At 41.3% G+C, this 27,439-nt stretch overlaps 1 protein-coding gene across 1 annotated transcript; it reads right to left on the bottom strand.

Moving 5' to 3' along the window:
- Nucleotides 1-619: 619 nt before the first annotated feature.
- On the bottom strand, nucleotides 620-25,585 carry KCTD3 (potassium channel tetramerization domain containing 3). The gene is made up of 18 exons (XM_063152180.1): nucleotides 25,471-25,585; nucleotides 21,845-21,898; nucleotides 20,419-20,464; nucleotides 19,513-19,586; nucleotides 19,023-19,081; nucleotides 18,751-18,831; nucleotides 18,050-18,184; nucleotides 17,101-17,191; nucleotides 14,857-15,047; nucleotides 10,914-11,029; nucleotides 7,647-7,734; nucleotides 7,407-7,523; nucleotides 6,253-6,423; nucleotides 4,912-5,067; nucleotides 3,861-3,957; nucleotides 2,392-2,576; nucleotides 2,148-2,286; nucleotides 620-1,808 (listed from the first exon to the last, which is right to left on the bottom strand). The coding sequence occupies exons 1-18, from the start codon at nucleotides 25,542-25,544 to the stop codon at nucleotides 1,226-1,228; spliced, it is 2,457 nt and encodes an 818-aa protein (XP_063008250.1). The 5' UTR covers nucleotides 25,545-25,585; the 3' UTR covers nucleotides 620-1,225.
- Between the last annotated feature and the right edge of the window lie 1,854 nt (nucleotides 25,586-27,439).

The raw sequence follows: 27,439 nt of genomic DNA, 5'->3' as shown, positions 1-27,439 counted from the left end.
GGGAGGGAGGGAGGGGGGCAGGGCAGCATGTTTGGTATGGAAAAGTCTTTTACATGTCCAAAAACCAGCATGTGGCTAAAAGGGGCCTGCATGGCCAAATGTCCATGTTTTCTCCTGGCCTGACAGAGCTCCACCACAAAATTTTGTTCATGTACAGGTGAATAAACAGCACTAAAGGAATTCTTATGAAGTTGTTGTAACCTTTGTGTTCTCTCACTCCGTCTTCCCCTCCCTCTCAGGTCAAGTTAAAAAACCCAACAAAACAGGTCATTAATAAATGCTGAACTCCAAGCATGCTTTTTCACTTGCTGTCACATCCTTCCTTTCTCCTTATGTATTACTAATCCACAGGCAATAAAACTTGTTCACCATTCACAGTAAACTAGGTGCAAACAGCAAGCAGCCAGTGTGACACAGGTATGAAATACCATGTCAAGGCACTTGAAATTGAGAATTATTACACCATGACAGTAAACCTACTCCCATATTCATCTCTGTCCTTTTGCCAGAGAAAGTGACAAGGAAGCCCTCAAGAGACTGCCAGTTGTGTGTATTCTGCCAAGCATATTTTTATGCATTCTCTCAGTCACAATCAGCAAAATCCATCTGATACCACACATTTTCAGAAAGTACAAGCAACACTCCTCTGGCAATTTATTTGGACTAAGAGGCAAAATCATATGCTATTTTGGATAGCTTCCTCCTTAACCTGCACAAAACATTTCAGATATCAGACAGCAGCGTAAAGAGCAAGGATCCCATTCATTAAACAAGACTACAGAGGCAGCTCTGTGAATTAGGCAAAATCCACCCAAGACAGCAGCAGTGCTCTAGAGCAACGTGCAAGCTGCATCTAAAGGGCATCCTCTGCTCAGCAACCAAGTTTTCCTTTAGCACTGTCCCTCTCCCCAAAAACAAAAATAATGACAACATATCACATGCCTGACCACGTTTACGCAAGAATGCACAACAATATTTTGGACCAAGTACCGTACTACATTTTGGAGCATTACATAAAGCCACACATGGATGTGGACAACCCTTCAAAGCTTTGGCAGCAGCTAGGAACTTTCTCATAACCTTACAAGTTTTATTCTGAACAGAATAAAACAGAATATTTATACGAGAACAAAATCTCACTCAGGAAACAACCCACACCATTTAACATCATGCCTACTACCAGCCAGAGGGCACCTGCACCTTGTTTTAGCCACCAGACACATTTTCACAAGCCATAGTCTTGGCAGGATGAGTCATTCTTCCGGTGCCGTGGTGAAGCAGCTGTTTTTGTAGGTGATGGAGAAGCTGCACCAGGTAATTCAGGCCCACCTTCAGCAAGGACTGGTGCCGAGGCCAGGAGAGGCACTTTCTTTCTTCCCAGGAAACCAGCTCCTTCAAATCCCATTTTCTTTTTGCTTTCTGCTTTGGTTTCATTCTCTTCTTCTGGTCCTCTTCTTTTGAGATCCAGAGAATTCTCTGGCAGGCGGTGAACCTCTGTACTGCAACACCCGCCTGCATCTGTCACGCCTGTGCCTCGCACTTCAAGTGCTATTGACTGGACTGCCTTCCTGTCAGCTGCACTGCCCTCAGCTGATGCCTTCCTGGCCTCTGTCTGGCTTGAATTCCCATTTGCAGCAGCTGCCTTTTCTGTTGGGCTTTTGCTGGATAAGTTAAAAGCCTGGAAGTCCCGGTAGCTGTGAAAGCTCTCTGTCCGCCTTGCTCTTGCCAAGAGGGGGCTTTCTCTGTATGGCCTCACAGAGCCATACGTGGCCGTTTCGTGGATTGTTTCATGGTGCTGCAATTGGAGGCTTCAGAAAACACAAGAAGAGCAGATGTTAGGCTGAGAACAGCAGCCAGTGCTTCTGCACACCATTGCTCCCACCTACCACTGCAATTACCACTACACTAGCAATACACTCATCACAGCCACCACACAAAGGCTTCCAGATCACTTCAGATTCTCAGAGAATACTTCAGTCTGCATGCATACAAAGCAGTAGAAACCAAGGAGTATGTGTGTGTAGTTTAAGCTACTTAGGGCATGAATTCAGAGGCTTAGCTACAGCCTTCAATTCACCAAACCTGTTTGCCTACCTGAAAAGCAAAACCTTCGGTGTCTGTGGCCAGTGCCACCCTTGGTGACTTACCTGGAATTAGATTCCCGAAGCCGGTTTGGCTGAACAACTGAGGTGGCAGGACTGATGTTGGGTGTGGCACAGCGAGATGTACTCAAGTCACACTGGTCAAGCAGCTTGAGCAGCTCTTCCTCTGTGGGGCCGCCAACATCTGCAAGAGAGAGCGCTGTTAGAGGCCAAGTCCATTTACTGCAGTCAGGCACATCTGAGGACACGAAAAAGAACCACACCACAGTCCTGGCATAACACAACTTACCTTTGTCTTCACTCTTATTAACCATGTCCATAGCTGTGGTCAGGTCCCACATCTGGATGCTGCCATTGGAATGTCCAGTGAAGAGGTAGCGGCGTGGCCGGGAGCCCATCCTGCTGGATCCTTCGCATTCTCGCACAGTAAACGATGAGATGGTAGTGCAGTCAACTGCCTGGATCTCACAGATCCTACAGGAAGAGAAATCCCAAATTACCTGAACAATTGCACCTGGCAGAATTTGGCAACTGAAGTCAGTACTGGTCTGAGAAGGCACCAAACTTGCCATCAGAAAAAGACCTTTTCTCCAGATGAAATTCCTTCCCTTCCCCTGCATGACTGGCACACTGCTCAGCTGCAGACAATCCCTTCCCACCCACAGTCCATCTGCACTCTTACTGCTTGTTTATTAGGCAGCCCCCACATGTTCTATGTCTATTTGCTATTTGCAATGATAAGAAAGCTAAGGCTCTCTCAATAATGAGAGAAAGCAGCCCCTTCATATGCTAGACACTCTAGGAAACTAACCTGCAGAAACAGTCCATTTAACCACAACAGTTATACAAAAAGATATACAAAAAAGTCCAAAGATGATATATCTATAATGTAGATGTTATCTATAAAGATAACTTTTGTCATATCACAATTGCAATTTCAGTTGTGATGGCAGACCTCTATTGCTTTTTTCCCCTTTATTTTAGAAGCTTATGAGGAGTGATGAGAAGAAAAGGACTCCCAAAACTAAGCTGCTTATGCTCTGGGTAGTTTGTTTTACTGGCCCTTTGTAGTGAACTTTTCACCCAAGCAGTGCCAAAATAAGTCATAGTGTTGAGGCATTCATGTTTTCATCCAGATTCAAAGTTATTAGGCAAGATTTGCAAAAATGAAGCATAGAACTCAGATGCATTGTCATTTTCTGATCTCTTGTCATCTTCCTAGCCTAACAGGAAGAAAAGCAGCTGTGGATTTGACATTTTTTTTACTATGTTGGCAGCAATGTTAGTAGAATATTATGAAGTCAAGCCTAAGAAAATAATTGAATAGATGACCTAGAAAACAGGACCTCCATTGTAAAGGTTTTAATATCTTCAAGGCCAAGTGCAAAAAAAGAGAGAAGTCCATTTGTGAGCAGCATAATCCCTGCCACCAGCAATTTCAGCATTAGTTTTGAAATCAAATGTTAGCATGGTACCATGGCTGAGAGTCACATATTCTGTAGAGGCACAGAAATGTTTGTTTTGTGAGCTCCATCATGAATTGAGTCTCTGATATCAGACTTCTCAAAAAGCCTTTGAGGTTATAGTAATCATTAAGTAACAGTTCTGTTACTGGCACACACACAGAGCTCAGCCAGAGCTGTCAAGCATAGTAGAAGACTGTTATGTGCAACTGCACACACTCAGCATGGAGCAGGGAGACATCACCACCTGAACAGGCCTAGTCTTGACTCTTTCCCACTTAAAACATGGATGTACCTTTTCCCAGTTGAAGACAGCCTTACAAACAGCTTATTCGTAATGGGAACAACTTTTTGGATAAACACCTGCTGGTCATCACGTTCACCAAAGGGTCCTAGAGGAAAAAAAAGGAAAGATCACTTGTTTGTTTCAGTCCCCTCAACTTTTTCCCCAAAAAGGTCTTCAGAACTCATATGAGTATGACCACTGCAATTTTAAAGTATCGAGAGCAGGAAGCCAAAGATGACCAGTAGCTAGCAAAAGCCATCCAATGGTTAGCAGTCTCTACAGATCCAAATCAGTTTTTGCTCTTCTAAGGGACACACATTTTTAAGTTTGCTGTGTGTTCCTGGAGGAATTACTATGTTAGCACAAACCCTACATTAGGTCTCTATAATAACAGTAAGTAATTTGTTATTTTGCAGCTCCTACATGTCTAAAGGCTTAATCAGATTTCTTGCAACTGATCCCAGCCTGTGTTCAGAGGGCACCCTATTCATCAAAGGTTCATTTCCAAGGCTCAGACCACCAAGGAATCTAAACTATCTGTCTACCCATATTTACCAACACAAATTCCTTCAGTATACCTTGCTACAGCAAATGCTAGCACTCTTTGCCTCTGCAGTTGCAAGGCTTCAGTGAACTTTGTCACCACTTCAAAGTCATTTAAGAATTTTTTCCATGCTTTGTTTAACTCCGGCTGAACAGTGAACTAGAATTTGCAGTAGACCAAATGTTTGCTATGCTCATCTGCTTAATACAGTCTCCTGTGCTTTCTCTCATTTTCTAGTTAAATCAGAACTGAAATGCTACATCGGTTTGTTCAAGGGAGAGTGTCTGTGTTCTGAAGACTTTTTTGTCTCTTTTTCTGTCATTCAAAGTGTACTCACTCTCTACAGCCTAAATAATAACTCCAAGTGAATCTTACAGATCCTTGCCATCATTTCAAAGGGAGAGCAGTGTATGAGAGCTTACACCCATCATCTTGCATGTTACAGGGCTGAAGGTCTGTTAAACCATTATATGACTAGTGAAGGTACAGGCACAGCACAAACCAGAGACATCCTACCAATGTCATTTCCAGAACAGTAACTGCCATGACTCTCTGCTTCCTCCAGGGATAAGATTTTGAATGATGCAAGAGGGGTTGAGCCTGGCTGAGTGGAAATCATACCCCGGAACCGAGTCACAGTCCATGTCCGGACATGGTTGTTATCAGCACAAACTAGAAAGGAAAAGATGGGCATTTACAAGGGATGACAAAACATTCAGATAAACTTCTCTAATGATCATCTATATGGATAGTATTTCAAGACTGTGTGATCAACAATTTAGTAAATGTGAGGTCACACAGCATCTCCAGACAATTTTCTAACAGTCTACAAATTCTTGCTGATGTCCTGTTTTCTAATAGTTTTGTTTCTTTACTCAGAAATTCAAAAAACTGAGATAGGCACAACACTAGACTAAGGTCTGGTCTAGCATCCTACAGCCCCTTTCAGTCCCCTGTGTGCAGATGCTAGGACAAGATGTCATGACAGCAGCCTGGCAGCAGAACCCTCCTCACACAACAGCCCTATTCCCTTGAATTAATTCATTAGCTCAGTTTTGTACATAGAGGTGTGCCCTCTCCTGGTACTGAGGGTTTAGCAGCAACTTGCAGGGGAGCAGATGACCTCTGGGCTGTTTATTTGCAGTATAATCAGATACCATGCTCCTGATCCTTTTTTTTAAATAACGGGATAGCAGCAAGATGTAAACCAGATCTCTGCCATGCCCTGGCTGCTGGATTCTAGATGAAATAGATTTTTACAGAGGAAGGATTGATTATGCTCAGGAACGTGTCTTACTTGCATCTTCTCTGCAAGTAAGACATGTTCCTAAGCATAAGACCAGGACAAGAAGAATAGCACAAAAGACACTGGGAGACTGCAGAGAAAAGAAACAGAGTCAACAACAGAGCCCTTTGAAGTCACAGGAAGGCTTTTTCTAGGGCCCAGGAGGAGATGGTGCATATTTTGCTGCAGCCCTGAAAGCTCCTTAAAGGCTGTTAAAAAAAAACTAGTGCTGAAGGACCTGCACACAAACAATAAAACTTGACATAGATACATTTGTTTACAAGCCCTTTTATTTCTACAAATGGCAACCTTGGAATAAGACACAAATGAAAGAGTGAGTTGTTCTAGTATGTGGTCAAATAAAACTTGGTCCTTTCAGCTGCTAAAAGCTTTGAAGGAAGCTTACTTTAAGAAAGAGGATCCAAGCAAATCTAGCCCTTGCCTTATCCCCAGATCTGTCCAACTCATTTCTGTCACATGTGGGAATGATGCAGGTTATAGAGCACAGCATACAAACACTGCATTGCTCAGGAGGAGGGAGAAGCACCAGTACCCATCTGTGCACACATTACCTGACACGAGGTGTTTCTCTGAAAGCATGATCTTCGTGACAGGGCTTCGATGAACCGTGAAGGTCTGAAAGAGCTGAGGGCCAGACCCGACTGTCTCAGGGTGCTGCACAATCACCCTCACTGCTCCAGAGCTGGTGCCATATGCAATCTCAATCCAATTGCCACTTACACCTACAACAAGCAAGAGCACAGTTGTTCCCCCAGGAATAAAAGCTAGGCTTATTGGGGGCCAGGGAAGGAGACAGCAGAAAACAGTATTTCCAAGCTTCCACAGAAAGAAAGCTATGTTTTTTAAACACTGTTTACTCATTATTTTCCCATAAACACTTTGCCACTAAAATGACCTCAGGTTTGTTTGATTCCATACTACATGCTTCAACAGTGTCTTAACAAAAGCTTCTTTTCCCATTCTCTCCTCCCTCGTGAAAGAAGAAATGGATGAAGTCATATAGTCAGATGTTTTGGCACTCCTCACAGTGATATGGTCTATAGGTGCCATGTAACATTTATTTTTCTGCTTTAGTTGGAGGCAAATGGGAAAGCAAAGCAAAACCGAAAGAATTACAATTTAAAAAGTCACTGTGGTATCCATATTATTATGTGAAAGTAACCATTTTCTCCCAGTCAGGGCTCTTTTGAGTTTTACTTTGCTTTGGGTTTTTGTTGTTGCTATTGTTTCTCTTTTTAATTTAAAAGATAACTGCACCATAATTAAAAAAAGCATCATCAAGCTGCATATGGAAATGTTTCTTAGCTTATTGGTTATAAAGTCAGACATAACAGCAGGGTTGTGTCTCTCCCTTGCCCAGTCCAGCACAAACTATTTCAGCAAATACAATTCATAACCTAAGTGCCTCTCTGGTGCAAAAAGCTTAAAACCTATCAAGATACATTAGGCACAAGCATTAATATAGGAATACATGTAAGTGTATGTACCTATTTATACAGATTACAGGTGTAAGGGAAAACAGCTGTGCCTAGTGCTCATCATTCATTTGGAGATGATAAATGAAGAAAAATTCTTTGTTTATGTCAAGGCCTACCTTTAACCCTGCTAAGCATCACAGAAAAGGAAATAGGAAAAGTCCATTTAGAAAACAGAAAAGCACATTTCTAACAAACTCTCAGTGAAGAGACAGTGGTAGAATACTGACTTGTTTTAGGTGTGAGGTAGACACTGAGAGCTGTTATAGCATCATTGGAGGGATCATGGTACAATTCTGTCACAAGAAGATCATTGTCTTTCATTCGAAGTGGGAACTTCTGCATGTCTGTGGGGAGGAGACGTTTACTCTCATTAGACTGAGTTGTTCTGATGCAACTTAAGTCAACTAAAGAGTGTGACAAAAAACAGTAGCACCTCCTTTTTATTCCACCTTGCTCCCATTTCTTACCTATATAGTAGATAGAACCATTGTTACAGCCCAGCAGCAGGAAAGACCCAGCAGTATCATAGCTTGTGATAGGAACAACATCCTGAACCTAGCACAAATAGAAAGGAAAAATAATAAATCAAGACTTTAGGTTGTTACTTCCTCAGTTTTCATACATTTTTGGTGTATTTTGTTGAACATCATCTGAATTTGGAACTGGACTGAAGCCATTGTGCACACACTTGCATGCACAATGGCATTCTTGAAGTATTCCTCTACCAAACTGGATCTGAAGTCCTGGAGCTCAGCAGACAAATCAGCACAACTGCTCTGGAAGATCCTTCTCTGTGTGAAGGAACACAGCTTTGAGAGTTGCACCTACACCATGTCTTCAAAAGTAGATTTTTTTTGCCATTATGCCAGTGAGTGTGTTTCACCCTTTCTGTCCTCTCCCTTCTTCCATTTCTGACAAGTCCTTAAGAGATTTCTGGACCAAGGAACTAGATGTTACCACTCTATGCCTTCTTTTATCCCAAGTTTTATCCCTCTGCCAAACTATGGAAATCTCTGCCTCTAGCAGATATAAAATGAGGGGTAAAAATTCTTGTTCCATTACAGTTTCTCACTTCCAACACACAATGACACCAAGCAAACTGAAAGACAGCCCTGCCATATTTTACCTACTGATCTACAACTGAAGGTAGGGATTACATGTGCCCTTTCTTTACCCTCTAGGATTAAAAGGAGTGCTTATTCCTCCAAGTGGGACAGAGATTTCAAGCAAAGAAAAAGTTTAGCTTCTCCTAGGTCAAGTGTCCTATTTCAAACAATTTTTTTTTTTGCTTCAGCCCTGAGGAGGAAAAAGCCAAAAGCCATTTTATCCAGAGCAGTCAAACATGCACAGTGTCATGGTACTTGTTCTGTACTCTATGTTTCAGTCAGTTAACTTAATAGACCTTGAATTCTAATTAATGGACATTTCAGCCCAAGTCTTCATTTCTCCATGACCAGCATCAGCCTTCCAATTGCTACAGAGACTTGAAAAATAATTTGCAAGATATTTACAATGAATCAGCCGGATAAAAGCAAAATAAACCAACCAAAGAAACTTCCTCACATCTCAAAGAGCTTGGACTCTAAAACAGACCCCTTCCTAACTTAAGGATGGTCTGTAAGCCCCTAGAACGTTTTATCTTCTTTCCTTCTGCAGCAGAAAGAATTGCTTAGTGTTCCTAGATAGGAACACTAGAGATGATTCAGCAGCTGCCATCTGCCAAGATATGAACTTTCATTAGGAAACAACATGAGAGCAATCCTGTACAACAGTCACTGGTAAAGCATGGCCAGTGAGAATCATCACTTTGCCTAGTAGGATTTTCTGTGCCACTCTACTGCTTTATGTTGCCTCTTACTCTATAACACTTTATATTCTGCTTCCTTTAAGCTCTCCTTTGCTAAGAATTCTATTACTAATGTATCTAGCACCCACACCCTCCTCCTCCTCCTTTTAGCATGCAACTGAACTCTGCCAGAGGAATAAGTATTAGGGAAGCCACCCCAGTAGTCTGCTAAAATCTCCAAGAAGGGAAGAAGATGCAAGAACCAATAAGATGCAGAGATCAAAATTACATCTTCAGGGTGTAATACATCAGAGATCACCACATAAGTAAGAATAGATTTGCACAAATAAAGGTAGAACTTAGAAAGACATCAGCCTGAAAGAAGATGAAGTTGTTGTTCTGAAATGGAGCATCAGCACACTGTTCTACAAAAACCTCTCTCACTGAAGGAAGTATGATTGCATCCTAAGTCCAGAGCTGTGGACAACTCATGGAAAGCAGTCAGTTAAATATCAGATATTCTCATTAGGAATTTCAAGATTAACCCTGCCACTTTACATCTTTATGGGGTTCTTCAAGAAAAAATGTGTTCTAAAGGGATATTAAAATCTACAGGAAGACATTTGTTGGTTGGTTTTTTTTTACTAGCAAAAGAGCCCAAGATACAGAAAGCACCTTGAAATTGTATTGTTTTGGGATTTTTCTTTGTTGGTTTGGTTTTGTGTGAGTGGGTTTTGTTAGTTTTGTGTTTGGTTGACATTGTTTGTTTGTTTAAAAAAGGAGCTATTCTCACCCTCTTGAAAAAAACCATCCAAAATGTTTTATAGACAATATAAACCGGTATATATATATATATAGACAATATAGACTGGTATATAAGCTTCTCAAAGATTTCCTCCTCTCCAATAAGAAATGCTTTCACCAAAGGAATAGTCAGTCAAACTAAGAAACTATTTAGGTGATCAGAAAGATTTCTGTGGCTTCCCCAAAAACAAAGATGATGAATGGGACAGCAGGGTTTTTTCTTACGACTTGCTCCTTTAGAAAATACTGTTAAACACCAGCTTGCCACATAGCATTAAGCTGTTCCTTAACAGAAAATTTCAAAGGCATCAGTAGAACTTTAAATAATGTTTTGTTTTATTCAAGGCCATACTAATCTCTCTGTCTCTGATGCAGAAGCAGAGTTATCCCACACCTTTTATCTATGTTATTTGTTACCAGTACTGTCACTTAAGGGTCAAATCAGAACTCAGTCAGCAAACAGTGCAGCAGCCTCAGGCCACTTCTGCCTCTCGAGATTTGCAAGACATTTTTGGGATTTTCAGTGCATCCAGGTTTTGTGCCATACAGGCATACATCCAGCTGCATTACAAGCTTTGTTATTTGCATGCTGGGCTGTTTCTCAAACTCATACTGACTCCATGGATCTCTCTATTTAATGTGCATTCTGACAACAGGATGCAGCCAGAAGCATCCACACACAAGACAGGCATCATTAAGTACAGTCATGTATTTCTGTAGACAAAGAGCCTCCTATTGTAAAGCAGCTTTGAAGATCCCCAGATACCAAACTGCCTTCTTGTTTTCTTTCAGATGGTCCAGAAATTGCTGTCACACATTCCCACAATTTTATTTCCTATGATGCTAATGAACTGTTAACAAAGTTAGTAAACCATAAAGAAGTTTAAATACACTAGTACTTGACATTTATTACCCCAAACCACACCACATCCTTTCATTTGAAAGCCTAAAAAGCATGCTTCTTAGCAACACCAAACAAGGCAACATTCTGCTCACAGGCACAATGCCCAGGTGATAAACTCCATAACACAAGCTTGGGCTGAAACCCCTGTGATTAGTATTTCCCACACACTTTTAAATGATTTTATTCTCCTTTTACTGGAGAGGCAAAAGTGTAAAAAGTGATGTGGAACATTGAACAGACCTGCCAGTGCTGAGTCACAGCGTTCCACACTCCAACTTTCCCTGTATGGCTTGTAGCCACCAACTGGTTGCCAATGAAGAAGAGAGCATCTACAGGCACTCCAAGACTGAACACTCCTGCAAAAAATTAAGAGGCTGTGAAGCTCATCTAAAATAAAGAGAAAAGCACAGTAACAATGGAATCTTTCCATTATTATCAAATCACATTTATTCCAGTAGCAAGTAAAGAACAGCCAAAACTGGGTTTGCAGTGTGCTAGGTGAGACACCATGCATGCAGCAAACTGGGTTCCAATGAATGGTATTGTGATGCCATCTCTGCTAATACCATCATTGTTTGGAAAGGAGAAAAGAGGCAAGAGAAGCTAAAAAGCCCTTATAAAATTTACAAACATTTTTCTACAGCCATCAAGTTCTCCAATGGCTTTAAAATAAATTAAAAAACTATATTACAGCAAACAGAAATTTTTGTTGTTTTGTGGGTTTTAATTTAGCTGTGACTATGAAGCATCATTTAAGAAGCAGTAATATCATGGGTTTTGCAAATTTGTGACATACTAGTTTGCAATTACCTGTTAAAATATTACAAATTCTTGATGATGGTTTTTTGGTAAGTCCAGTCAAGTAAAAATATTTTGAAAATGGATTTCAGGAATTAAATATGACAAGGCTTCAGCCTTATTCTTTGGAAAAGACTGAACAACTCAAATGTGATCATATTTGAATACATTCTAATTTCTCTTTTAGTAGAAATACTTGAATTCAGAAAAATAAGCAGCGTGCAAAAGCCTACTTTCTTTTCATTCCCAGATCCATTATTTGGTTGCAGTCCATAAGCAGAGAGTACAGGCTAACAGGCTCTTAAAACTTGAAGCTACACAGGGAAGAAGTTTCCAATCATCACATACTATTCAAATTTGGAAGATAAAACTTACCAGCAAATAAATGCTGGCCTTCCAAGTAAGGGAAATGTGTCATCAAGAACATTTCACTTAATAAAAATCAGCACAGTGCAGCTCTTGACAGGCATTGATGGCTGCGGTTGTAGTTGACCCTGACATCTGAGGCCTTTCACAAAATTGATCCTTTCTTTAGAGCTTCCAAGTCTCATCATAGATCCCACATGAATAAGTTTAACTGAACTGTGAACTTGGATAGCATACCACATTTTGTACTACTTATTGGCCATGCATTTAAAAGTTACAGCATACTCAAAAGGTCTGAGGTAATTTCCAAGTTTGCCAGCTATGAAGTCCAGCAAACTGGCCCTGTAATTAACTTGGTTTGTAAATACTTCTAGGCTATGTTTTTCTGCCTTGTACAAAAATACTGGGGATACATTACAACACCAAAGTGTCAAGCTTCATTCACAGATTTCCTATTGCATCCTGCTCACTCTATATATTTATATTATTTCTCACTAATATACCTTAACTGTAGCAGATAGATATTGTCCAAACAAGAGTATCCAATAGCTGGAAAATTCCTCAACATTGTTTAGGACAAATTCAAATGAACAGACTGTCATTCCCACACAAGAATCAGCCCTCTGTAACACCCAAGAAGGAATCTGAGGAAGTTGTTCTAATTATGGTGCTAAACTATTTTCCAGGGCACAATACAATCATTCAATGCAGATAAGATTCAGCAGTACAGGGCACATGAAAAAGGCAGTAATAAAAAATCCACAGAAACAACTAGAATTGATTACTCCAGAGAAGGACGAGGTTCAAGGAAATCAAGGAAGACAGCTTGAATGGTCTGGAGGAATTTGAAGTGTCAGTCCTGCTTAGGCTCAACAATCTTGAGACTTGTCCACAGGGGAGACAACACTATGTGTAATGACAGCCTCTTGTCCTAAGGGTCCCTCTCAGTAAAATAGTGCTTACAGCAGCAAGCCAGCAGCAGTGTCTTATGTAAGTAATATGGAAAGGGAAGAAAGCGCTCTGGGAGAGCTCTATCACAGAGCTGCCAGCCCACACAATTTGCTGGGGATGGTGTTGCCAGGCTCCAGCAACTGTTTGGAACAAGTAGTTTCTTTCACAAGATGACAGCAATGCACTGTATCTCTAACACAAACCAGCACTGTGAGCATTTGTCTCCACAAGGAAACAAAACAGCTACGTTCAAGTTACAACTATTAAACACAAGCATTTTTTTAAACCAATCAACATGACCTATTACCCACATGAACAGCAGTACATTTTGGTCAATGTCAGTCTGACTGGGAATTTCATCCTGCAGGCACTTTCTGTCTGCTTCCCCCCTCCTCAAGCCCTAAGTGGAATTACTCTGTTTCACAGGGTCACTTGAATGCAGTATAGCCTGGTTAGCAAAAGTCCTTGCTTCAGTTTTGCTGCCATTTTCAGTCATGGTCTAAGCTATCAGAACTTTATCATACTGGCATATTTTAGAGTTTTTATTTGAACTAAAAATCCACTTATGGTTTTTTGTGTCTCTTTGCACTTGATTTTAAAAAAATCCAAGATGCTGCTTCTTGTATCTTACTGCAAATCCCAAGGTACCACAAGCAGCTAATGAAACCAGAAAATGCAGGAGGAATGTAATGGCAGAGTGCTTAAAGCAATGCCTGTTACAGGAGTACAGCTGTCACACCAACTCTTCCCTGTCCTTAAGATTCAGTCAAAGGGAGCAAAGGAAAAGAAAAGGCTTCTCAGATCTGATAATTACTCACTGCATTTATTAGAGATAATTTCATATTCAACTCTTAGACACACCTTTTGTATTTTTTAAAAAAATACAACGGAATCTCCTTTTCCATTTTGCTGACCATGATTATATACAAGAACTCTAAGAGTCACAAGTAAAAGAGCAGTACACAGCTGATACAAGACCTTTGCCTTTCCCCATCTTCAAATGTGACTTAGTGTTTTCACACATTCATGCAGGGAAAAAAAATGCAACACCCATTAACATAGCTGGAAATTGCCTGAGAATCTGTCAAATGAGCTCTTCTTTAAAGGCACATGGGTCAAAACTTGAAATTGGTAATTTTGGCTTTAATTTATGGCCACTATAATTCTCAAGGCTTCAACCCTGGAAATACATCTAATAATAAATTAGCTCCGCATTAAGTTTTAGAGAAAAGTGCTCACATAACCAGACTGCTGTCACACTTTGTTAGCAGTATCCAGTGCCAGAGGAAACAGACATTACTGGCATAGCAGTGGCTATTCAAACACCAGGGATTAGGCTAGAGGAAGTTCCAAATCCTGTTCCTTTCGGTGCCTCCCAAATTTGCCCTATATTTGAACAGCAATGACTCAGACAAGGCTTCAGATAATACCAGGGAATATTTACTTCAGGAAATGTCTTCTTGCTGTTTCTAAAGCATACAATTGTGTGTCCTTCAGTGCCAAGGTGTATAAGCTGTAATTCCTGTATGCTTAAAGGAATAGTGTGGGCTTTTTTCCTATCCTGACACCCAAGTTATAAACTCAAGAAATTTTCATCTTCCACACTCCATTTATGAACCACATTTGACAGAGAACTGAAGTATTTTTGTCATCTCTATGTAAAAATGTGGCTTTAATAACACAAAGGAAAGAGCAAAATCACTTTGTATCTATAGGTTTCCACCTCCAAAGCTTAGTTCCTTTGTGTTATGGCCTAGTTCAAATGCAAGTCTAGGGAAAACTTAAACTCTTAATTTGAATTTATACACAAATCCTCAAACTGAACAGTAAGTATTGGTTACTCAGTGCTCTTTTATTCTCCATCTCTGACTTTGAGACAGGATTCCTGGTGCAGAACTGAAGGAAGTTAAAACACTCTAACAGGTTGCTGCACTATAGCTTGTTTTGTCAATCTGTGAAAGTGAATACTGAACACCAGAAATCACACATACCTCAGAACAAGGTCTCAGACTTCCTTCTAGTTAGAAACACACACAAAAGAAAAAACAAACCAGATAATGATAGGTACCAATTTCACTGCCACTACCACCATCTTGAATGCTCCACAAGATAATGCTACTCTCCGAGGCAACTGCAACCATCTTGTCCTTGTCTCCATGAGGTCCTCCAACCACCTTGGCATTGAGAGCCACCCGCTCAATGGTCCAGTCCAGATAGGGACTGGTGAACACCTGCTGCCACCCAGATGACTCTTTGATTCTGGAAGGGCAAAGGGGAGAACAGGAGCAGATGTCAGAGACTCAGGAATAGATAGCCCAGGCTAATCCTGAACCAGTGTGGATGACTCAGTCTTACAGTCTAAGCCACAAACTTCAAATTCTAGTGAAGAACTACAGTCTACAAGAGCTGCATTTTCCACCATTTTGAAGTCTGATATTGCATATTATTTCAGTGCTTTGCAGTTACTGGGCTTGTTCTTAACATAAGCACATCTGATATGAAAGTTACAAGATGAAGCCAAAAGCTTGGGCTAACAAACACTAGATAATGATGTTCAGTGTAAGACTTTAGAAGAAAACTCTGTTAATCTTCTTATACATCATGCAAGAAATCAAATCATGCTTTAGCATAAAACTCTCCTCTCCAGACACATTTTCTATTTATGGTGTACTGTAAGCAGATAATACTGAATTGACTGCGAGCTTTATTTTTAGACAATAACTTCCCTGTGCATTTTTAAGACTTACATAGTGTAGGCACAATTTATCTTACTTAAATTCAGGCAATAATTTAGATACTTTACAATGGAGCTAAAGCAGACTAGATCTCTGCAGTCAAGTTATAGAAAATTAAAAGCAAAAACATATGTGTACTTTTTAGCAGTGTTGCCATTATTTCACTTCAGTGTTGCATCCTGCCTGGAGCTGAAGCATCCACCATGCAACATGCAGAAGTTGTAATGAATAGATTTAAGAGCACAATTGCAGTAACAAGACTTTGAATGCAACCAAGACATTATTGCAACCCTTATGATCAAATTTTAAAAGACTTTTTTCATACTTCAAAAATTAAAAAAAAATCTTTAAGATGCCCTGTACTTTGATCTAGAAGAACGAAGAAGGGAAAATTCCACCATTGTATTCCTAGAGCTCCTTCAAGTTTTGGAAGACAAAAAGAATACAAGACTGCTACCTTGAGTCTCTGAGAAGAAAAGCAGCACATTAAACGGGCATGTTGACCGGCACCCTCTCTCACCAGCCATTCAAGTCTGACATGGTTCATCAAAAGCATCACTAATGACATAATTTCAATGGCAAAAAGTCTTGTTAAGTAGTTTACCTAGCAGGAAAGCGCAGAATCTTTCAAAAGGGAGCTAGCAACCAAGGAAAACAGTCAAGAGATAAAATCCTAAAGAGGGGACAATTAGCACAAAACCAATTGCCAATTATTGTCTCTTTCTCTGTCAGAAAAAAAACATTAAGCAGAGCATTTAATACAAATTAAAGCCAAAAAGAATTGCAGTGGTGCATGTAAGTTAGATGTGATTAAAGTTACAAAGTTTAAGGAACTGAGTTAATATTCTAGAGAGTGAATAAGCAGCAAATATGGCTTTAGCTTGGCAGTGAGCAGAAAGAAGCTGTTCACATTACAGTCTTCTCCCCTCTTTTTCTGAACCACAGTATGACAGCCATGTTAGATTGGTCTGGGCAACCGTTCTTGTTAAAACATTACTTTCCATCCAAAAGACAGCCACCAATTAAATCAAGACTATGAGATGTGAACTAAAGACAGCTTCCGTAATGTGGAGGTGCTGCTTATCTTCACCTGATCTTAATAAAAAAAAAGTTTGTTTTCTAGACATTGACGAAATTTTTCAGCCATCCAAGTGAAGTAGAAAGCATTTAACACATCTGCTCTGCTAAAAAAAGCTAAAGACAAGGTAGCAAAATTATGTAGCAAAAATTCATTAACTGTTTCAGCTTCCTTGACAGTGTAACATCACAGACTGTTTTCAAACTCACAGCAGGAAAACTTTTAAAATTAATTTTCAACTGAAAGGCCTACTTTAAAACAGTTGTATCTGAGTCAATTTGCAACTTTTCCAACAGTATCAATACTGACATCAAAGCAAACTTTGAGTTCCTATCAAGCTTTTTATTTTCACCAAAAAACAAGCAGCAACTCATATTTGTAGGATGAGACTGAATGCATTTATCTACTGCTATTTCAGAGTAAGCATTTTGCTTTGCTCTTAGCCAATAATAATGATTTTTTTAGCTTCCTGTAAACTGACAGGCAACTCCATTCCTACCTGTAGCAAACAGCAAAATGGGCATAGGCAGCTACTATCCAATTGTGGTGGCCAGCTACTATTAGGACTTTGCGTGGGTCCACAGGAAATCCTGAAAACAACAAAGCTGAAGTTAGGCAAGTGACAAGTATTAGATGAGCAGAGACATCTCTAGCAGGATAGAGCTCTCTGCTAGGATGTGCAACAGAAACTTTGATAATTAAATTTTCAAGAATCATTTTCAGCAAGATTCTAGTTCGCAGTATTGCTCCTCACAGCCTTGGTATGCTACAGAACTAATGCTTGAGGAATGCACCTTATACCTCCTTTTACCCAGGGCTGCCTGCTTGCAAACCTCTAGCAGCTCACTAAGAATCAGCAATTCATATCCTTTCATATTACATAGATTTGCCTTTCACATAGTGTAGATTTTCCTAACACTGCTATGATTTAGAGGTTTATGACAGAAATACGGCACTTTTAACAGCATCATTTTGCTTGCAAAGTCAAAAGCTGGAAAATGACAGAATTCAGGTCTATCTCACTTACAATTTTTCTGTGCAGACTACCTTTACTCTAAAAACTTGACTCTTTCAGGGCAAGTGAGGCACCAAGAACAAGGAAGAGGTAGAAGAGCAGGAATTAGGCCCTGAAAAAAGACCAAAGAGACAGTGGCCACTCTGGTTTTTATTATGGTTTTAGTACAGTATAAGGCATTTGTCTAAGAGGCCATGCTAAGACTGCATGAAGAACTTTGATTTGCCTTTCTCTCAAGCCTCTCAAGCACCTGGACTGTGAAGCAGTGAGCCTTCAATACTGTATAGGGAGTAATCTTTAACTATATATTCAGCAATTTTAACCAGGCAAACACAGAATAGCAGATTTAAATCAGATACAGCCACACAGTTCTTTTTTCCCAGAGACAAGCATCTTTGCAATTTGCTTTGGTTTTAAAACTGCCACTCCTCACCTAGTCGGACTGTACCTTCCCCCGTACCAGCAAGCGTAGGCTGGACACCACCTCCATGCATCTCACTCTCACTCTGGCCTGTTCTGATGTCAGTCGGTGGCCCAGTAGTATTATTTATCTTACGGCTGGGAATGCCTATCAAAAAAAAAAAAATTGGTTTGTGTTCCTCTTTAAACTTCAGCAATATAACAGATGTTAGTTCACTTTAGAAATACAGCGTTAACACGTGTGCATTTCGATGAAAATTTAATTCATCTGCTACAAGAAACAGGCAATACTGTAACACTGAGACAGGAAATGCTTTTGCTATCTATGTTGACATGCATCATCTAAGGCATTATCTTCAGAAAACTTGTCAGTAATTGGCAAGATATCCTTTAGACTCCTGGTTAATACATGAAATGCGTTCATCTCTACAGAGAATTTCAAAAGTCTAACAAGTACTCATGTTGGTGAAGGAAAGCTCACTATGGTGATTTGTCACTAGGCAATAGGACACCCAAGGTACTTTATGTTCAGAAAGAAGAAAGCACCCCATGTTGATGACATTAAACTGAAAGGCTCCTGAAGAACCTCTGCTCTAGCCTACAACCAAACACAGCCTGCCACACCCCCTGCCCAGTATTCTAAACATGCTGTTTGTTACAGCACAGAGATCACAAGTGACAGCAAGCAACAGCAGACCATGACTACAAGAATACCTGGAGGAGGTAGGTAGCCATGAAAAAGGACACTGCCGCATGATGAGCGTTCCAGTTCTTCACAGAGTAGCAATCTTCTCACTAAGGAAGAAACCCAGATATGATCACAGCTTTCACTCCCTTGAAAACATTACATTATCTCAAATATCCTTCCATTTTTAAAAACTTTTACTCTGAAAATCTTCAGGGTCACAACTGCCCAGGATTTGTCAGTAGACAATTACTACAATAATAATTATAAGATGAGCCCAAATTGAGAAAAAAAAGGTTACCTAAAGGAGTGATTCCATAGAATTCAGCTTCATGCCTGAGAACATTAATACTCACTCCCCTACAGAAATAAGAAAAAACCAAAAACCAACATGAACAAAGTGAGCCAATACTTTGAATACAAATGCTTGCATACAACAGGATATTACAAATCTAAATGTCAAGCTACCTAACAGTTTATAGAATTACCACAAAATGCATTCATCATGTTGATGCTTGAGATTTTAAAGCAATCTTAATTTGACTCAATTTTCATTAAAATAAAGATACAGAAACAATAAAGAAATATACTGCAAGAAGTGGTCTACATTACAAGAATCTACTAACAAAACAGAATGTCACCATTTCTGCTTCCACCACAACATACATATACTCTAGGCCTGGCCCAACATCTGTGAGGGAGCTGAACCACATACCATGCACCCAACTAGATGAGCAAGATGAAATATTCATCACTTGAAGACACACTTTGGATTGAAATGCACTTCTTACCGTAAGTCTAACTCCTTTGTGCGAAGAAAATTTAAAATGGGTGCAAATGCTGCTGGATCTCGATCAATAAATATCTGCAAAGAAAAATTTCTGTCCTTGAGTACTGTTATGGAGCAACCATCAGCTAAAGTGCTATTTTATGCTTAATGTGGGAAAGAGGAGTTGAAGATGAGAAAGTGAGCAGACAAACAAAACTCAAAGTTTTTGAGCATCTTCTTTGTTCTCATTTCCACTCATTGAACTTTCCTATAGGACATCTATACAAACACTGTTGCATATATATATATAAATCTGTTATTTAGGCTCTAGTCTCCACAAAGGACAATGGATGCTTTCACTTTCTAGCATGTGTTCAATATGCAGTAACTGTAATAAGATCTCAAGACAGGTTTTGACTTTTTTAAATTCAGTAACCATCAAAACTACCTTTACATTTTTAGCAAAGTACTTGTGTGCCTTACTATTGTGCAACGAGAATACTCGTAACTATAGTTTCCTGTTTAAGAATATCACCCACAGACTGAAATGGCCATGGTTACATGTTTTTGCCAAAAAAAAAAGTGACATTTCCATGTTGCGTGACTCAACTACACATGCAATGCCTGTCTAATGAAAATCACACCTCACTGCAATACAGCAATTGGCATTAGCTCTGTTTAAGAAAAGCAGAGTTGTTGTTTCTGCATTACCTACATAATGCATAATTAGCATAGAAGTATGAACATTGTTCAGTTTCCCTCATCTTGAAACAAAGATGAGAAGCAAGAAAGCCAGAGGTGTCACTCATTTTCAATGAAAGTTTAGCCTGACTCAGGCAGTGTAATTCCACAGAGAAAATGCTTTAGGAGAGAACCTAACCAAAAGCATAACACTGAATAAATGAGTTACAGCATGTTCATTACTCACAGCACCAGTTTCATCCTTTAGTGTTGAAATTCTTCCGCTCAGCAAACTGAAAAACAGGAAACCTTCATTAGATGTCCCCCAGAAATGTACTGACACAATCATAGGGTAGGAACACTCTGGGTCACTTAGCTCTCCTTGGTTAGTTTTTGGTAACAGAGTTTATCAGAGCAAACAAAACAGCCAGAATGCTGGAGGAGTGAAATATCTCACCTGGACAAAGGAGAAGTGTATGCACACCTAAGGAAAGTCTCAAAGCTGCATCATAATGACCTTCAGATCTCCAAAGAAAACAGACACAAGGCCTAGCCTGAAAGGATGAAAAAGTTTTCCCAGGTCCTTAGAGGACTGTGTAGTTTGTTAAAATCTAGTTAAATTGGTAAAAGCTGCTGAAGTAAAAAAATGAGTAAACAACCCAGTCTGTAAGGACTTGCTGGACAAAAGTGGCATGAGTTCATTTTTATACAATTCTGCTTCAAAGTTATTCTCCAATGAGATCAAAGTACTTTTTCTCCAGACCCATATAAAACACAATGTCAAAATCTCATTTTGCAGGTAAGATGGACACCCACACCATCAGCTTTCATTTAATTCTGGATGACAATTATCTGAGATTTTGCAGTATTGGATAACTTTCAGAACAACCTCCTTAGCATATTTTGTGTTGAGAGACTGGGGAGTAGCATGAAATTCCTCCTTGTTCTTTCCTTGCATGCCTCAAAGAAGGTGACATTTCCCTGGCATTTCATTTATCTGAAAATTTCAGCAAAATAGGAACAGGAAATGTTGCATATGTCAGCTGCTAGGCTTTTATTGGGAAAGACATCTAGAATATAAAAATTAAATGTAAGGAAGAAAATTTGCCAGCAGTTAGGTCTTCCTCTGTGGCTTTAGGATTAACTGGGGTGATAGAGGTACAGCAGCTGCAGAACAAAATACAAACCTGCAGAACTAGTAATGGCACTGATGTAAATAGAGGATGTTCAATAATTCAACAGCTTCTGCATCACAAGTTAAAACCCTCAAAACTTTGAGGTAACTCAGAGTAGAGCAATAACTCAAAAAAAACCCCAAACCAAACCAAAAATGTTAAAGGCACTGCTAATGCATATGGCCAGTAAGATCACAATAAGAAACAGAGTCACAGCCAGTGGCATGTCCCTTTCCTGCAGAACTGGAAGTTATTTCCACAATACTCCATCTAAAAATGATAAAATGACAGCTCCTCAGCACATATGAGGAGCTGCCATGGCTACATTCAAGCAAGAAGATGCCTCTTGGATAATAGCTTACTTCAAATTAATCTGTCCCATTGCTTGAGATGGGGGGAAAAGCATTAATACGATTTACAACATAAATTAAGAACTGAGAACATTTTTTTTAATGACTTAATTTGTGTTTGTTGAACGGGATGATATATTAGAAATACCTGGAAAAAAATGAGTCTGGAATCCACATCAGTGTTTGTCTTGATGTGCTGAACCTATGAAAACAAAGTTACAAGTTCAGAATCAACTGCGAAATTGGAAGCAAGACTGCTTTATCTAAAATTCCTTGATTTGTCCTACAAAGCTAATATCAAACAGGTTTGGGAAGTTTGAGATGGTTAAAATACCTGCAACAAGTCAGAAGTTGCAGATTCTTTGCACAGATTGTCCTTAAGCATGAAGCAGGACCATCTGGAGACCACAAAAGTAACATTCCTTACATGTTTGTAACACACTGTCCCAAACATCCTGTATTTCCTGGTTCCCACACTTCAACATTAATGCTTGCAAAAAACCTTCCACAAAACCCAAACACTGCTCCACACACAAAACCCTAACAGTAAAATATATATTTATCATCAGTGTGCTTTATTTGTCAAAAACTGCACACTACTCTGCTGCTCTTACTTAGGACTGAAAGGGTGCTACATTATGCACTGCAAAAGACTACAGTGAGCTTCAAGTTAATATTTTATAGGAACATGAATTATTTGCCATTTTGGTATTTGGGCCTCCCTTGGGGAGGAGGGAGGGGCAATAACAATAACTGTTAAAAGAAAAAAAAAATTGACTCTGAATCATATTGTGAAATAATACAAATGATAATATTACTTATGATGCCAGACAATACTTTACATAATAAATAACTATGGATTGTTTTATACTACTTCTGGGTCTGGATTTAACATGAAGGAAGACAACTGAACTGGCAGCTTGGACAATGAGCTCATGCTCTGCATCACTCTCTGGCTGTACACATCCTCTTACTAGTGCTGAGACTAAGAAACCTCTGGTGACCTCTTCATTAATGGAAAACAAAAAGGATATGCAAAAGTAAAATTCCATTGCAACTTGCCATTTAGTACAGGATTACAAAATACAAAATATTTTTTGAATGAAAATACTTAGTCATAATTTATATAATTTTCACTGCTAGTATTTTCCAGGTTTATTGGAGGGGGGGAAGTAAACAAACCCCATCCCCATTACTTTATGCCCCAAAAGAGGCAGAAACACAGAGGCTGTGTGGAACTATATAAAACATAGATTGTGCATTTGCTCACTGCAAACATAACAATGGCAAATCTGTTCTTTACAGAAAAGCTACAGTGTCAGTGTTCTAAGCACAAGCATGCACAAAGCCTTTTCTGAAAAAAAAATAAAAAACACTTCTCTAATATACTTCTAAGTACTTTTGCTCAGCTTTTCTTATCAGTAATACAGGTCACTAACTCTGTCTAAGAGTAAGGGATGATACATTAAACAATATTATAGCATGTGAAAACAATGAATTATATTAATTTTATCCAGAATTAATCCAGATACTACTTGTTTCTATAAGGATTGGTGCAGCATCACCATCATCCTCTTTCAATTTTATCAGTGTGTTCAGTCAGCCCCAGGATTTCCTGTCTATAATTTAGCACTAGTTTAGTAAGCAATAGCTCATACTAACATATACTTTAGGACTTTTAATCCATAGGCATTAATCTATGTAAACAACCAGAGTCCTCCTTTCCAGATGCAGAAAGAAGCTCAGCCAGCAACATTTACATGCATCAGTGTATCTGCAGCTCCATGCAGCGGTCAGACAGGCCTCTTATAAGGAAAGCTAGGCAAACCCAGGGCAAAATCCTCAAAAGACCCTTAGCATATGACAGCTTAAAGTTATTTGAAAGAAAATATAGGCAACTGGAAACAGACGTGACAAGCTACAAAACAACCATTTTCAAAGTCTATTTTCCTTGTAGGGTTACATTATAACCAGAGAGAGATACAGAGTCAAAATAATTCACCCAAATTGATACAATAATTTCTGTGAACATTAACTTGCAAGAGACTTTTGTTCTCAGTAAAGGAATTCACTGAAGTTGTGACCGGGAAGTGACGGAGCCATCACACACACGAGAGAAGTCCTGACCGTCCCAGGGAGCAGCAGGGACCTCGTGTCTGAGCATGGAAAAGCTGCTCCAAAGTATAACTTGTGTCAGAAACAGAGGGGAGTGCTCATTTCCTCCTCTCATACAATTCTACAAACAACACTAAGAGCTTCAGGTTTCTAGTGGGAGTAATGAGAACTACTGAAGAGGAGGAAACGTGTAGAGTACCCTGCTCTCACCCCCTGGCTGTGCACATCTTCCACTCCACTATCAGCTAAGAGTCACCTGCCCTTGCAAACTGAAAAACACGGCTCAGGTGTAGTTTCCAAAGGACATGGGCACTACAAGGGAAGCTGAGCTTGCAAAAGACCAGAACTTCTCACACAGGAGTACTACAGTACAGTCTCTCTATTAAAGCGGGAATATCCATGCACACATTTCCTTCTGCATACATCCAAATGTTGACTAATTTGCCTCATTCTTCCCACCTCTCTGCGTAGGCAAGCCTTCTGAGGGTGTGCATTTCTTCTCTGATTACTGCCTTTCCATAATTCTCTCTTCTCTGCAGAGGCATTTAATAAGGAAAGCAGCTTTAAGATTACGCAGGTAATAAAATCCTAAAAGTTAAACTGGCCTGTAATTTCAGATACAGAGTTCACTGAAGAACCTTATGAAGCATAACATGAAATCTGGTCCAAGCCTACATCAAAGTTATCCTGAAAGAATCATTACAGGTGAGTTTTGCCTGTGCAGGTTACAAGGAGTTTCTCTGAGCTGAACCAGGTTCTTAATGTCTTACTAAAGCAAAGAAATTCTGCATGCGTTTCTATGGCATTCCGGTTTAAGAAAGGCTGCAGCACACAATTTAGTTAAAAGATCGAGTCCATGCTCTGAGTAATGCAAGAAAATTCTTAAAATAGCAGTAGTAGTTCTTACTACTTATAGCTGTCTCCACGTTGTGCTCCAAGTAACTACTTGGGAAAACACATAACTTCAGTTTCCACGAGCTACAGTGAGCTGAATGATTTCATGCCTGAGCATTTTGACAGGAACGTTTGCACTGTTTATCACGCAGATTCTGACTACAGCTGTCCCACAATTCTCTGCCTCAGCCTGCCAAACCTCTACATCTGCCAGCTTCCACACTTCCAGCGTACATTTGAAAACAATACAGCTCTTTATTCTCGTTGATACCAGCGGCATCGTATCAGCGATTTTAATATTTTAGTCTCTGAGGCTGCTACACAGACTGCTCACTAGCAGCCTACGCATGTGACAGCAGGGCAAAGCTTCTATCCCTGAAGAAGCAGGATTCCGGGAGTCTCTAATGTGTATGTAGAGCAGGCTGCCCTGGCACCGCGGGCAGACACCACGCCGAGCTGCCAACCCCGTGTCCGCCTCGGGTACCCCCGGCCCCGCAGAGTGCTGGGGGAAGGCTCCTCCCGGCCGTGCCGTGTCCGCCTCGGGTACCCCCGGCCCCGCAGAGTGCTGGGGGAAGGCTCATCCCGGCCGTGCCGGGGCAGCACCAGCGCGCAGAGCCCCGCGGGGCAGTCCCAGGCGGGCCGGCACCGCCGCCCTGCCGGGCCGGGTCGGCCGAACCTCACCAGGGCCGGGCGGGCCCGGCAGGGCCGCTGGGCTCTGCCCCTCGCTCGCCCCTCGCCCGCCGCCGGCCCGGCCCGGCCGCTCACCTGGTGCCGCCCACGTTGAGCTGGATGATCTCCCCGCTCCCGGCGCCGGCGAAGCCGCCGCCGTTCCCCGCCATCTTCCCCACCGCCTGCTCCAGCCGGCGCCCGCCGCCGCCTCCCACCGGGACCTCGCGGTCGGGGGAAGCAGCGGCGGAGCCCGGCGAAGGCGGCGGGGAAGGAGGCGGAGGGGGATCGCCCAGCGGCGGCCGGGGCAGGGTCGGCGGCCGAGCGGGCTGCGGCCGCACGGGCTCCCGGCGCTCAGGCCCGGCCGGGGGCGGAAGAGGCCATGGCAGCAGCGGCGGGAGGAAAGGGGCCGGCGCGGGCCCACAGGCCGCGGAGCGGTGTCGGAACGCGGCCGGTGCGGGAGGCGGGGCCGGACCGGCTGCGGCGGGAGGAGCCGGCAGCGCCCGCGGGCAGACGCGCCCGGAAGGGGCCGGCGGGGCCCCCGCCCCAGGAGCCGCGTCACGCCCGGGGCGCGGGAGCCGCGGCACCGGTGTTGTCGTCTAAAGGAACGGGGAGCCGCCAGTGACCCCCGTCTAAAATAAGGAGAAGGGCAAGGGGGCTGGTGAAGGATCTGGGAGCGCAAGTCCTGTGAGGAGCAGCTGAGGGAGAGGGGGGCTTAACCTGGAGAAAAGGAGGCTCAGGGGTGACCTTATGGCTCTTGCAACTCCTTGAAAGGAGGGCGCAGCCAGGTGCGGGTCGGTCTCACAACGAGTGACAGGACAAAAGGCCACAGCCTCAGGCTGTAGCAGGGGAGGTTGAACCTTAGGATGAATTCCATCACAGAAAGGGTGATCAGACATTGGAATGGACTCTTCAGGGAGGTGGTGGAGTCACCATCCCCAGAGGTGTTTAAGGATAGACTAGATGTGGCACTTGGTGCCTTGCTTTAGTTGATGGGGTGGTGCTCAGTCGTGAATTGGACTTGAGAGGTCTTTTCCAACCTAATTCTGTGAAAGCCATGACTAGAGTGAGGTCCTACTCGGCCTTGCATCCTCCCTCCCACAGGCACCCCAGGCGTAGGAGCTCAGGCCACTGGTAAATGTCAATTCTGTATGAGAGAGGCATGGAAAAAGAAAGTTCCTAGAAAACTCAATGAGAAGGCAGTGAGCAGACTGTGGAGTTTAGAGCCTGGGATGCCGCCTGCAATCATTAATCAAATTCACCATTTAAAGGACAAAAATATTAGACATGACATATCCAAGTCCACAATGCAGGCTTTTCAGGAAAAAAAATCCATCACATCACCACATAAAGAAAAATTGAGGTGGAAATAAATGATGGTGTGGTTAGTAAAGGAAGTCATAAAATCATGGTTTATATTTTTGAGGGCAGGCTTTATGATCAATTCCTACACTCAAACAGGGAAAAGAATAAGCAAATATGAGCCTAAATTTTCAGTGAAATTTGCTCTAGACATTGAAAATCCACAGGGAGCATCCAGGCTCTGTTTAAATCTAATGTTTTTCCATAGGACTGAATGGATAGACTTCAAACATGCTCAAAAATCGTGTTTTGAAAACACTTTGAGCCTAGGAGTAAACTGCTTGAAGTTACCTGGCTACTTCCTCACTTGCATACCTTGGAAATTAAAGGTTTGTTCCTCTACTCATTGTAGAGCCAAATTGGCAAAGGCTGTGAAGATGCCCTTGTCAGACCCTGAAGTTTTTTGGAGGAATGACTTCTCTTTCACAAGACCCTACGCTGTCACAGTGAAACAACCTGTGCTGGCTGTCTGGAGCTCAGTGTCTAACCAGCATAGTGTGTAAAAGTCAAATATTTCTGTAATGTGTTCTGAATATGTTAGCACAGCTACCTCTCTGTGTGTTTTGCCCTGCAGCCCAAGAGAAGAGGAAAATTAAAAAGCAGCTGAACATGTCACCAAGCCCTAGGCCTTCATGCTTTCTGTATGCTTTGGAGTCTGCCTGTAGCTTGCATTTCTTCTTGAGCTCAAGAAGAGACATGCTTTCAC

The sequence above is a fragment of the Melospiza melodia genome, chromosome 3 (genome assembly GCF_035770615.1).
Source record: "Melospiza melodia melodia isolate bMelMel2 chromosome 3, bMelMel2.pri, whole genome shotgun sequence".
NCBI lineage: Eukaryota > Metazoa > Chordata > Aves > Passeriformes > Passerellidae > Melospiza > Melospiza melodia.
Note: the sequence above shows the minus strand (reverse complement) of the source record. Positions and strands in the feature narration are given on the sequence as shown.